This window comes from Malus sylvestris, chromosome 9 (assembly GCF_916048215.2).
Source record: "Malus sylvestris chromosome 9, drMalSylv7.2, whole genome shotgun sequence".
Lineage (NCBI taxonomy): Eukaryota > Viridiplantae > Streptophyta > Magnoliopsida > Rosales > Rosaceae > Malus > Malus sylvestris.
Window position 1 is genome coordinate 16,512,284 of NC_062268.1, and position 14,267 is coordinate 16,526,550.

The following is a 14,267-nucleotide window of genomic DNA, read 5'->3' on the forward strand; positions in this document are numbered from 1 at the left end:
GTGCCTATTTTGATTAAAAATTGAATATTGGCTGCAATCTTGCATCGTACTGATTTAAAACGCATATAAATGCTTGCTAGCTGCCCTCCGAAGAAAAACCTGGTGGTTTTTACAAACTAAATACCAGTAGTGCTCTTGACGAGACTGCAAAAATGCGAGGTGTGGAAGCAGGGATTCATGATGAGAAAGGGAACTAATGGGGGCTATATGGCTAAAGACCGTAGCTGCCATTCATGAAGCTAGTCATTTTGTTTGCAAACGATATAAACCAAAACCAAAACCGTTTAAAATCAAATCGAACCAAAACTAAATGGTTTAGTTCCATTTCAGTTTTAGTTTCAAAACTGTATCGAACTGAACTGAAAAAATTTCAGCTTTGATTTCAGTTTTACCCTAAATCGCACCGAATCAACCATACCCAACCCTGTTTATTGGATTGAGAACTTGTACCCAATTGAATCCGAGTGAACTTGCAACAACCTAAAGCCTAATTCAAAAGTGCCTAAGGGGCCTTGCTTAAGTACCCATAGTTCTTTTGAGCATATTATTGATTTGGAGTTTGAGGTATAACATAACCCAAACTCAAACTCATATTGTGAACGTTGGGTTAGGGTTGAATAGGAACTCAAGTTGCACCCTTAAATTTACGCATCTCAAATGGTTATTATTATTTTTTGGCTTGCTATCACTAGTAGTCTAATTATGCACATCAATGCTATCCTTAACCTCAATTTTGTCCTACTGTTTCATCAAATGAAAATCATATCACTAGTTGTCTAATTATGCACATCAATGCTACCCCTAACCTCAATTTTGTCCAACTTTTTCATCAACTGAAAATCATGGTAGGTGACTAAACTTTTATGGGTAAACTCGTCTTATCACACCAAACCACTCGCTTTGAGTTTTTAACTTGCGTTCATGACCTCAAGTGTAAGGGGTGAATCAAGCTTCTTGTGCATTTCAGTTTCTAGTGATAATGAGAGATAGAGAATCAAATTCAGCACTTCGAGTGTAAGAGGTGAATACTCTTAACGAGTTATGGTAAAAACTCGTTGCGTCTCGCATTGCACTAATAGAATTAGAAAGAAGCAAAAGATCAATGCACATTAAAATTGATATTTGTACAATGGATGAATAGGATGAATTGAGTTGAGTAGATGGGATTGGCATTTGTGTCCAAGCCCTCAAGGGGTGTAATAAGTTGGGCCACACTTGCATTTCCAACCCTCGGGCTCGTAGTTTGCATACTGCACCCTCAAATGGGAGGTTTGCCTTTTGGTGGTGGGCACTTGAATGGCTTCACAGGGAGTGCACCCATAACACTTATGGTCACAGCTTGGAGGGCTTGACCCTATTTTGCTGAATTCTCTGTAGTTTGCTATTGCATTCATCTTTCCCACTCCTCCATTGATGCTCTTTGAACCCTTTAAACACAAGAAATTTCAATAAAATTGAACTGAGGAGAGAGAGAGAGAGAGAGAGAGAGAGAGACCTCTTGTAGGGTAGCTAGCAAAGACTCTGGGCTTTTGCCTGTGCCTGGCCAAGCATTAACAGAATTTAGCAGAGAAACTAATGAGCTAAACCAAATACTATCAAGCCACAGTGTGCCCTCTCTGCACCCGGATTCGAATTCCCCTCTCCGTAATTAGAATAGTTTACAATATAACATGTAAGATAAAAACATCCTGACATGAAAGAGGAAGAAGAAAAGGGGTTGATATGCGATGAAAATCTAAAAGAAAAACTCTATAAAAACTAAGGGGAACAAGGGAAAAAAAAAGATCAATATCACAGAAGAAAACAGATACATATCCAAATTCAAACTTTCCACTTGAATAAGTTGCGAGAAAAAACACACATTTTTGTATGGTAATGATTGAAAAGGACATCTTGAATTTGAAAGGAAGGAAGTGAGTAACCTGGTTGATGAACACCAGGACCTGCATTTGGAGGAAAAGGCCTGCTTGTTGCAGAAACCCAACTCAATATTTGCAGAGCTATCACAAACCAATAAACTTTCCTCATTGCTTCAACCCACAAATGATTACTGTGATTATGGTGAGTATGATTAGAGGGGAGAGAGAGATTTGAAATCACTCACAACTCACAGCACAAGATGTACATGCACAAATTGATGGGAGATGTGTACTATATATATATGTGTATAAATGTATATATAGGTGAAGAAAAAGCGTAGAGTACAAAAATCCAAATCCCGAAAAGCTCCGAAATTTTCTTGGTTTTCTCTCTATCTTGCATTGGTAGAGAGAAAATTTTGCTTCACAAGCAACTGATTCTGGGGTTTCTTGTCAAACTGTGAAAAGCTCTAAAAAGTTTCCACCTTCATTGAAAACTCACTTGAAAATCCTTGTATGACCAAAGGAAGATACTGATATGCTCTCTCTCTCTCTCTAGAAATATCTCTGTTTATCTCTCTGAAACCAACCCAACAGAGCAGTACTAAATGAGCGGGTCCCTAGGCCCAAAATAACAGCTCCTCCTTTGGGGTCTGGAAATTTCAAGAAATCTCAGCTCCCTTAGCTGCCTAGCTAGCTTCCACACCTATTTTTCATTAATCTGATATTATTTGCATTGCTTCAAAAGGGTATATGTGAATCCAGATTTCCCGAGGGAGTGGCAGAAGGGTTCATGTAAAGAAGTGAGAAGGAGAAAGGATCAGCACAGGAATTTAATGAGTTGTTAATACATTTATTTGGGTCAACTTTTTTTTTTTTTGCAGGTTGGTAGGTGGGGAACACCCAGGCTTTCTGTACCTCCATCCAATCCGGACCCTCCATGTGGACCTGCATCAGCGTGGCATTTAAGTCTTTGGAAGGCCTCGATTGTCTTGAAGCCACTTTCAGAATCCCAGATGATCACATTGACACGTTATCAACATAATCTTTGCTTTCTTTGTTTTTGACAAACACATCCTCTCGTCTCTCTTTGCACACTCTCTGGCACACTTGTATTTCATGATTCTTCTTTCATTTCTTTGATTTAAAGGTTAGAAATAAATCTCAATGAAAAAAAAAGGAAACAGGAGTGTATAAATGCGGAAAAAAGTTGTAAAAAAATCAATAACAACGGAAATTATTAAACTTGAACGATACACAAATAACCACTAACTATACGTAACTTCTTTAACATAACCTACATGCATCAATTATCAGAAATTAATTACGCAAACAGAGGGTTGAACGCTAGTGTCTTTCCAGCATAGAATTTGTTTAGTATATTAATTTCTTGAGGTTTGTGCAGTGAAAGCAAGTCCGATAAGCAAAGCTTGATAGTGCAGTGTATCTTTATCTGGCTGCTCTTCTCTAGGAAGTAATAGGCACTGCTGTGCCGTACTAATAGCAAATTTGAGTAAGAATTTGCTGCAAATATTTTGCCTAAATGGGATTATTCGGTCAGCAGTAACGTCATAAAAAGGAAGACTGCTGTAGCAACAGCACAGCACAACCCAATGTCAAATGCATCCCTACTTACATACATGCATATATATATATATGCTAGTAAGTTCATGTTCCTAGGAATTTCTCCTTAGTAGTCAATGTGGGGGTTATCTTTAATGGAACGGCTTATAGCATAGATCGAGATATGTGGCAGTTGGACCCTTAGCCATTGAATTATACTGTTAAAAATTCAATGGCCATAGATCTTAGTTCCTGTTATGAGTCGTTCCATACTAGAATTTTCGGTCTATATGTTGAGTGTTAACCCAAACCTCTCTCTTTCTCCCACCTGAAACTACAACTAAGAGTGTGGAAGAAGGTATTGATTCATTTATTGCTATGAAGAAAGGTCAATATGTGCTACCATATGATGGTCATTCCACACCTCCCACCTGATATGCTCAATAAACTTAAGATTAAGATTGATGGGATTGAAGATTTAACCCAATTTGATAAGTTTATGAAAATTGAAACTCGTTTTGCTTGGAAGTTTGAATCCGATCTGAAGAAAATCGGACGCAAATCAAATTTAAACTTATAAGCAAATCAGATGTCAAATCAGATTCATACATTTGTAAGGATAATTCAATTTAAGTAATCGCTCAGTAAGTTAATCTCTCAGCTATAGTGAAATCAAGTCATGTATTAAAAGCAAAATAAGGATGCTCCTAGACTACAAAACGAGATTTGACTATGTAACCGGGATATATCCTATCTGTCTATTGCTCTCATCACATGACAGCACAAAAAGAGATGGAGAGACGGGGATATACTCTTACACCCAAGATTTTGCCCCACAACACCCTTCCCCTTCTCCCACATACAAGACGTACCAAATGGCATCAACGTGTTTAACCAATGCAAGTGTGCAAACCTATAGCAGATTGTGATAGAACTAGAATGGTTATGGTACTATTTAGCTTCTACATTTGCGGAGACTCTTACATCCAAGCGGCGATATATAACCATCTTTCTATCTCATTTATCGCGTGCCATATGCTGATTCTTCCATAAGATATTATATCGAGTTCAAATATCTGTAAAATAATATTAAGAGTATATTACTCAAAGAGTAAGCAAATGATGACCAATATTTGAGGAGTCATGCAACATTTTCCTTAAAATGGCTCCATTTCATCAACCACATGAACTGCAACGCAACAAGTACAAATTAAAGAAACTACACAAACATTGCCGACTATAAATCCCATTTCTCCAAATGAGAGCAAATATTTTCAAGCATGCTTACAACTGGGAGGCTCAATCAACCAACCTCTCACTTGGGAGACGAATCGTGACTGGCGGATTATTTCGTAGGATGAATAACTGCTTCGACAACGGCTTCCACTTCTTCCTTCACCCGTTCAAACACACTTGGCCCTTTCACTTCATCTATGGAGGTGCTCTCATCAATGTCATTACTCCTTCCATGCGTTTCTTTGTCATGCTTTGGCGATTTATCACCATGATGTCCTGCTGATTTCTCTGCCATGCCAAAATACATAAATATATGCATAAATTTATAATTTAAAATCGAGACTTGGCTAATAGAAGTATCATTTCTACATGTTCTTCAATAAATAACAGACGTTGGCGTAAACACATTGATTAAAGTGGATGTGCTCTCCTATGCACTCGAGCTCGAATTCCTCTCTTCGCAATTTACATCGGCTTAACAAATACCACCACCTCAGAGAACTATTAACTTTATCTAAAACCCAACACCAAGATCAAATTTTTACTGCAATTATCATTGGAAAAGAATTCAATTCAACAATATCAACAATATCAACTCTACAGAAACCCCGAAATCAAATGAAAAATATGTAATTGCTAAAAGTGGACGATGATTTGATATTAGGTATGGGGAATTCTGAGAATACAAAGGAAATGGAAGTACCTGAGAGAGAGTCCTTGAGCTCTGGTTTTGGTTCTGCCATTGGAGTTCCTCTGAGAATTTTTTTGGGTCTCAATTTCTTGATTTATTTTGATGTTTGGTTAATTTCTACATTTGCACAAGAGGCGGTGTCTGCGTCTTGGCTGTTAAATTTAGGGCCGACATATGGTGGGGCCGTGTGATGATTTTCGACGGTGCTGATGCAACTGCACGCAGAACTAGGATGGGACGTGCAAAAATGTGATCTTATTTTTTTGGTCAATGCAGAAGGCGTGATCATAGCTTATGATCTGAGCTATTTTGTTGTTGGATTTGGAACTCGAGGCCTTGGATTTACTGTTGGCCCATGACTACCCATATGCCGATAGTGAGCCCAATGAAGCTAAAGTCCCAAATTTCTACGCTCCATTTCTTTTTCCTACTTTGCACTCATTTTAGTAGGGGTGGGTTGGATTGGGTCTGTTTTTTGGGCCAAAACCGAAACCAAACTGACCTAGTCGGTTGAGCCAAAATTGCAAATCGAAACCGATCAAGTCGGGGATAAAACTGATCATGTCGGTTAATCGACAATGACGAGTTGGTTTGGGTCAGTTTTCAATTTGTGGATGAAGCGGAGTGGGAGAGAGAGCTATCATATATATGGAGAGATTCATGATGGTGGCGGAGGAAGGAAGCATGGAGGACATGGTTGGGAGTAGGGCTGGAAAAAAATCCCAAAAATCCCAAACCAAACCGAAAAATTCCCGAAACCAAACCGAAAAAATCCCAAACCGAAATTCCCGAAAATTTCGGTACCCAATACCGAACCGATCCCAAAATTTCGGTACGAGAATCGGTCTCAAGTTTTTGGGATTTCGGTATTCCCAAACCGAACCGAAAAAAATATATATATTATTTAATTTTTAAATATATATTTAGATCGATAGAGTCCATAGAAAATGAAGGCTTCAATAATTGCACATATTTCTGTATGAATGATTTAAATCGACAGAGTCTTGCAATTGTAGCATCTACATTTGAATCAAGATTGGCAGAGTCTTGCAATTGTAGCATCTACATATAAATTGACATAGTCTTGCAATTGGCACATATTGCAACGGGCTTCTTAGCAGATTGCAATCCAAAAGTGTTAAAAGGTTCAATTTTAGCCCAAAAACATAATATTTTAGTCCAAAAGCCCAACAGCCCAAAATCATTTTGGGATTCCCGATTTGTCCCGAAATCCCAAAACTATTTCGGGATTCCCGAAAATTTGGTTTGGGATCGGTATTGAAATTGGGATTCCCGAAATTTTTGGTTTGGGAATCGGGACAAGGGTTTCGGTATGGGATCCCATACCGAACCACCCCTAGTTGGGAGGCTGTTGTGCTAGGTTTGAGAACTAAGTCTGAAAGTGAGAGAAAAGAGGCCACGAGAACAAACAGCTAAAAAGTGATATCCATTAAACACCCAAAATGGGGCCACAAAGACAAACAGCTAAAAAACAAGAAAAGTAAAGAAAAGGTGATATCGATGCAAACTAGGCAACAGAAAAGTCATCCTAGACATATAGACAAAACACCACCGTCACCGTTAAGGTCTCTATTCTGATTAAAACAAATGGGTTTTTGAACATTAGTCCTTGCAAAAGATTAAAATTTAAAAAAAATCTGGTGCTAGATTAAATATTCAATTTAATTCCTTGAGTGTACTTTTATCCAAATTTACATTCAATTTTTGTTATTTAATGTGTATTTTTATTTAATCTCTCCATATTAAATTTTAATTTTATTAATATGCTCATATTTAGTTTTTTTTTTTAATTAGAAATGAATGTAAATGAGAAAATATTAAAAGAAATTTGTGATAGAAAAATATATAAATACATAAGCGTATAGAAATGATTGTGCCAAAATATATAAAATTGACTTTTTTGTACTGAAATATTTGTACTGACATGATTGTACCGAAATATATTATAATGAACCTAAATGTATGTACTGAAATGTATTATATTGAATTAATGTACCTAAATGTTAATACTGAAATGTATGTACCAAAATGTACGTACCCAAAATGTACATACCTAAATGTCAATACCAAAAATATATGTACCTAAATATTAGTACCAAAATGTATGTACCTAAATGTATTTACTGAAATATAATAATTGAATTAATGTACCTAAAAGTCAATACTCAAATATGTGTACCAAAGTGTATGTAACAAAATACATTATATTGACCAAAATGCATTATATTGAATCAATGTAACTACATGTTTGTACCGATGGATATACCAAAATATTCAAATGTATTAATGTACCTAAATGAAGAACATACAAAATTGTTATCGGAATATATATTATAAAAAAAATTAGTTGCCTAAATGTAGACATTAAAATATATTATGATGAATGAAATAAAAATTAAATTCAAATGTTACTAATACATTAAAATAAAAATAAAAAGATAAAATAAAACATCAAAATACAACTAATAAATGATATGATTAAATGTGCTAGGGACTAAAATTGGATTTTAATCTTACATATGGTTATAGTCTAAAACTCATCTTTTTTAAGGAGTAAAATAAAGTTTTCTATTAAAACAAATAAAAGCAAACACACGTTAAGAAAAGAAAAATTAAAACAGGAAATGGTCAAGTAACCTTGTCGCTAAAGCTTAAACTTTCGGTATAGAAATTCCATGAACAATACAATATAACTTTGAACTAGAATTTGTGTAGGAGAAGGTAAGAAAATGGTTAGGATTAGAATTAAGATTCGGTAGGTCAAACTTCAATGCTTCTAGTGTAATTTAAATTATAAAAATGAAATTTCCAGTAAATCTTTGCGGAAATTACTAAAGACTAGGTCAACAGATTGATAAAGTGTGACATCATTTCCCAAATGTTTGTTAGAGGGAATGAGGGCAGTTGCAAAACGTGTCGAAAGGTTTCCAGTTTCCATGTTTTATAACCTTAATCACTTTTCAACAACGACATAGAAATTTGTTGAAAGCCATGTTAGTAGGGTCCAAGGAAACTTTGTAATTAATCATTTGTAGTGTCATTTTATCACAGTGATGAAGAGAAATGTTTCCCTTGCACCACGGCATGGGTACAAACTCCATCGGTTTTCTATTATAACATCTAATCTAAAAAATCTATCATTTAACTCAAAAAAAAAAAAAAAAAATTGTCTCGTGAAAAATGTGAAGGAGAAAAGGAATTAAGATTTGGCTTCTGGGTTTATTTTTATATATGATTATACCCCCACAATTTTCTAAATTTCAAAGGAAACTACAATTAAATAAGTTGTGTCTTTTATAATTTGTAGAAAGTTTATCCTTGTTTTCTTGGACTTTGGATTAACGTTTTGCTCTTTATCTTGTATTAAAAGCAATGACGTGAATGCCTACATTCTTGACTAGTACGCTAGGGGTTATTTCTTTGCATGGTTGCCTGACTTTCTCTTTCACACACAGATACACATAAAATTTTCGTAACATTTCGTTGCAATGAAAGAAAACCTACCTGGTAAATGTCTTAGTAAATACTAACCGGTGAGTGATTAAGCACTCTTATATAGTTATACATATATGTAACCTTTTAACCCTTCACGTTTAAACCTCTCTTGGTGTTTTCTCTTTCGATTCAAGCAACTGTTTAACGGGGCCAATTAAATTTCGAACACTGCTGTATGTTCAGGAATCAATTTATAAGACCAGTCAACATGATTTTTGGTTTGACAGAAATTATACAAATGGGCTCGCAGACATCCACCAATTTGAATTCCAAGAGGGCAACGCCTAGAACAATTAGCTTCAAGAAAACTGATTTAAGCAAAACTGGAATATCTGATGGGATGGAAAAAGTGCTTTTTGAAGAATCTATAAGCAGCAAGAAAAGGAAACTAGGTGATCAGCTAAATATTGGGACAAATGTTTCAAGGAAAACTGCACAGGGAAAAACTGAAATTTTCATTGAAAAGTTAAAGCCAGAAGATTGGGTTTCTCCACGGTCTCCAATTGAGCTTGATGCAGCTGCAAGCAAGGTGCAGAAAGTTTACAAGAGTTACAGGACTAGACGAAACCTTGCAGATTGCGCTGTTGTTGTTGAGGAGCTATGGTTTGTGCAGCTTCATGTCCAATTTTATTGCATAATGCGTAAAAATATATTTGTGCTTATTTGATCGTCTTTTAATTGTTATAGGTGGCAGGCATTGGACTTTGCTGCTCTTAGCAGGAGCTCCGTGTCGTTTTTTGAATCTGTTAAATCAGAAACTGCAGTTTCAAGATGGGCAAGGGCTAGGACTAGGGCTGCCAAGGTGATCTCTTCCTACACATTTCGCTTGCGGTGAAAGTTACTGAGCTTTTAGAAAATTTTAGACATTAGCATTTTGAATAATATTCATTTTAGTATTAGATATAATATTCTTATATGACGATCTTGTAAGAATGCTATGTTAAACTGTTAATATGTTATACTCATTATGTTTGATGAAGAAGCATATATATATGGTTGATCAATGAACGTAGGTTGGGAAGGGTTTGTCCATGGACGAGAAGACTCCGAAATTAGCTCTAATACATTGGCTTGAGGCTGTAAGCTCACATTAAGATTAATTTTACCGAGTATTTAGCTAATTTTTTCGATTTTAACACAGTTAAATTAAGTGTACAAATGAATTGAGTCAAGTGGACAACATAATTAGGAATTCCTATTTTTATTTCTTAGTAACGTTTCACATGCAGTACCAAATATTATAAAAATGAAGGATCCTTATCTTCTGCTTGTGCTGTACAGATTGATCCTCGCCATCGGTATGGACAAAATCTGCACTTGTACTATGATGTTTGGTTTAATAGTGGGAGCTTTCAGCCTTTCTTCTACTGGTAAAATTCCTCCAGAACCCAAGTTTTCTGATTTAACATTTTTTAGGATTCTTTTGCAATTTTTGATGCTCTGTCCGGAACGAAGGTTGGATGTTGGTGATGGTAAAGAAGTAAACCTTGACAAGTGCCCAAGAACTGATCTGCAGTCTCAATGCATCAAATACCTTGGACCAGTGAGTATCAATACATTTAATCGTTCTTCCCAGATACTGGGAACATGTGTCGCATTGCCTAGTCTTTAATATGCCATCAATTTAAAAAAATGAAATTAACGCCAATATGCCATAAAAAAGTGACGATATCATTGCTGCCAACAAAACTTATTAATGTATCGATATATTTTTGACAATATCCATACATGCCTAAAGAACAACCTTCCTGCAGAAAGATCTCCATAGCAGGCCATCTGATCTATATTTAAGTTTCAATTTTTTTTTCTAAATTGATCTTGATTAATGATGTTCTGTTCTCCGTATATTGCTTTCACAGAAAGAGAGGGAAGCTTATGAAGTGATTGTGGAGAGTGGGAAGCTTGTGTACAGACAAAGTGGGAAACTTGTGAATACTCGTGAGGGTTCTAAGTGGATCTTTGTCCTCAGCACATCAAGGAATCTGTATGTTGGGGAGAAGAAGAAAGGCTTTTTCCAGCACTCTACTTTTCTTGCTGGAGGGGCCACCATTGCAGCAGGGAGAATTGTAGCCTCTAATGGGCTTCCTGAGGTTAATTACTTGCTTAATTGCTAATGAATTATTTCCTTAAACACACACAATATATATAACATTACAAATTACATAATTATTTTTTTCCTCATAATTTATGAACCTTAATTTGATCTTCATAATGTTCAGGCTGTATGGCCTTACAGCGGTCATTACTGCCCGACAAAAGAGAATTTTATGGAATTCATCAGCTTTTTAGAGGAGCATCAGGTGGACTTGGCTGATGTCAAAGTAAATTATTCTTAAGCCTGAACCCTGATCTCATATCATATGTATCTCATATAGAGGCCTAAACTTGGTGTTTAAGCTGCTAATTAAGAGGGAATTTTCGTACTACTCTCATTAAGCGTATTTCTTTTTCTAATTGTTCTATGCAGACATGCCCTATCGATGATGATGTTCCACCATCATATGCTATACCAAGAATGATGAAGTCAAAGTCTATATCAAGCACCCTTGAAGATATCCCCATCTGCTAATGTGTTTTACATTATTAGTGTATATACTCCAATGTTTAAGTTAGCTAAGTTCCTATATATATTTGACATGTAATCTGTATATCTCACATATTCCACTATCGTATTACCACCCTAAGCCTAAAGCCTATAGATTATAGTTTTCCCTTTTGACATTAAATTCAATCAAATATAAATAATTCATCTCTTTCTGTAATTGTTATTCTGACCTGGATCATAAGTCATATCATTACATAAATTTGATTAATCCCCATGGTTTCCGGTGTGGCTATTGATGCCAGTAGCCACTGAGGATAGACCATGAATTGACATGCGCAAACCTTAAAGCACACAATCTCGAACTCACAAGTAAGGTTGAGAGAGACACCTCAAAGATTGTTGGTTAAATTAATACACACACACAATAGGTACAACGCAGATATATTGACGCATCACGATATGTGACAACAACACTAACCCTTAAATACTCACTTTGAAATTCACAAGCGCTAACCCTAAAAGATGCACTTTGGAACAAGTAAAGTTGAGAGAAACTTCAAAGTTGTTGATTAATGTGATATTTGGTAAAATGATAAAATGCTTATATATTGAAGCATCATGACATGTGAAAAGATACGCTTATTAACACAATATAAAAATTAAAGTTGAGATAAACTTCAAAATTTTATTTAATAATATGAAAAATAACCCGAAAAGAAAATTTAAAGCCACTTTATAACAAAAAAATCTACTAGAATTAACTGAAAAGAATATTACATTATAACCTAAATGTACTGTAATTAACTGAAAGCTGTAAAAGTATCAATATTTTATTACAACAGAATATCCCGGAAGGACCACACCCTAGTGGTCATCAGACCCTCTACAACAATGCATGCATAAGTTCAGAGCATAAGTAAAGTGGTGCAACGAAAGCATAAGTGCTAAATATATATTATCCATTCAAATCTCCATACGTTTTCGGAAGAGATGTAGAGCTGTCAAATAATTCCTCGATGTTGACGTACTCACTGCTATAAGGTTTTGAAGGGGCAAAAAACAGAAACCTGTGAGTGGACAAAATGAAAGATTTCTAAAACCCTTTTTTCTTTATGATAATAACTCACTTCTTTGTAATTTGTAAACCCCCATTTATGTAAAACCATACTAGTATGTATGCATAATCCAATAAAATCATCATATTTGCTCAAAGTCTCATAAATCAACAAGAATAATCTCAAAATTCGTCAAACCCAACTAGACAAGAAGGGAATCCAAGAGGAGTACTGGTCAAATGGGAAAGACACCTTGGTGTTCCGAGTTCCGACCTTCTACTAAATGATGAATCTTGTGGTAGTTAATTAATTTCTAAAAAGCATGGTTAAAAAGATCCAGAGTAGTAAAGCCTATATATGCCCATACTCTATGAAGGTGGTCGGCCAGCTACGTAGGTATATGTACAGATTTTTGCTTGATGTCTTTGCACTTTTCTGGCTTCAAATCAAGGCCTGCCTAATACATGGGGCAAACTCATGCACACACAGTTTTCTTGTATGAACTAAGAAACCCATGTACACGCATTATTGTTCTGTATACACGAGACATTCTTTCTAATCATTAAACCTATTACAGACTTCCACATAAACTAATTTTAGACACCTATTCAGCATGTTTAGGGTGCTTATCCAAATTGAATTGGTTCAAAACTAACTAATATGGTTGTAGTTCTAGTAACAAAGGTCCTAACTGAACCATATATAGGATAACAACCATTTGACTAACCTAGCTATTAGTTCCACAAAATATGCGACAAAGCTAAATCAAAATAAATAGAAATATTGTTTGTGTGTGTGTGTGTGTGTGTATATATATATGTTTGAACCCATTTTTACACCATAGGCCCGTGCAATCGAGGCCGTTAAATGAACAGGATTTTAGGCCGTTGGTTGATAAAGTGGTTGAAATGATTTTTAGTTAGTATTGAGAAATGATATTGTGATTTTAATCATAATATTATCTCTTAATAATAACTAGGATATTTAAACTTAATATTTGATATATCCAGTTGGTTGTTTTTGAAAAAGGTGATCTGATCCGTCTTCAGAGGAGCGCGCGAGGACATTCGAATAGGCTCATCTTATCAGGCCCCAGGTGCATGCAATCTCCTACATGGCCGATTATTATTAAAACTAAAGACCTATTTATGATATAAAAGTGGGTGTTACAATTCAAGTTGATTTGGAATTCATGGATGGGATTGGTGTATGTGGCTATATCTAAGGGATATGGTGATTATATTTCATCAGTTAAAGTTACTTTTTAAAGTTTAAGTTGGTGAAGGAGTCATCATGCATCCATGGTCTTCGGTAGAAGGTTATGATGATGGATAAAGGTTATGATGATGAATAAAGGTTATGATGATAATGGATAAAGGTTATTAATTAAAAACAAGATTGCATCAGGTTGCAAGATGATGGTAAGTTTTGATAAGACGTGGGGTTGGCAACCAATAAAGACTCAGAGTCACAGTGCAATTAGGATTGGTTTTCGCGACTTGGGCCTGCAGATCTCTATAAATATCAAGGCATTCTGCAACAAAGAGACGACCTCCAACTCAACACACAAACTGCCATGCGCAAACCCTCGCTCTACGCGAAACCTCTCAAACATCTTGAGATTTTTATTTTCTTTTTCGCCAACACATCTTCAGTTTGGATAAACAACACTGTGAAGGCAACCGGCGAACATCTTCAGTTTGGATAAATAGCACTGTTGCCGTAGAATTAGCCGACAGCGGAGCACCTTCCGTTTGGATAAACAGCACTGCGTTGAGGCCGACTGGTTATCTATCCAAGTC

General features: G+C 35.8%; 2 protein-coding genes across 3 annotated transcripts; one reads left to right on the forward strand and one right to left on the reverse strand.

Annotated features, from left to right (window-relative positions):
- Positions 1–1,007: 1,007 nt before the first annotated feature.
- On the reverse strand, positions 1,008–4,679 carry LOC126583438 (EPIDERMAL PATTERNING FACTOR-like protein 1). Of its 2 annotated transcripts, XM_050247788.1 has the most exons (4): positions 2,105–4,679; positions 1,923–2,050; positions 1,496–1,539; positions 1,008–1,427 (listed from the first exon to the last, which is right to left on the reverse strand). In XM_050247788.1, exons 1-4 carry the CDS (start codon positions 2,125–2,127, stop codon positions 1,188–1,190), a joined length of 435 nt encoding a protein of 144 aa, XP_050103745.1. In that variant the 5' UTR covers positions 2,128–4,679; the 3' UTR covers positions 1,008–1,187. The 2 variants fall into 2 exon arrangements, with proteins under 2 accessions (XP_050103745.1, XP_050103746.1); XM_050247789.1 differs by having other exon boundaries at positions 1,923–4,679.
- A 4,424-nt stretch (positions 4,680–9,103) lies between these two features.
- On the forward strand, positions 9,104–11,618 carry LOC126633842 (IQ domain-containing protein IQM1-like). The gene is made up of 7 exons (XM_050304389.1): positions 9,104–9,468; positions 9,553–9,667; positions 10,147–10,235; positions 10,321–10,408; positions 10,725–10,955; positions 11,085–11,186; positions 11,333–11,618. The coding sequence occupies exons 1-7, from the start codon at positions 9,104–9,106 to the stop codon at positions 11,432–11,434; spliced, it is 1,092 nt and encodes a 363-aa protein (XP_050160346.1). The 3' UTR covers positions 11,435–11,618.
- Positions 11,619–14,267: the final 2,649 nt, after the last annotated feature.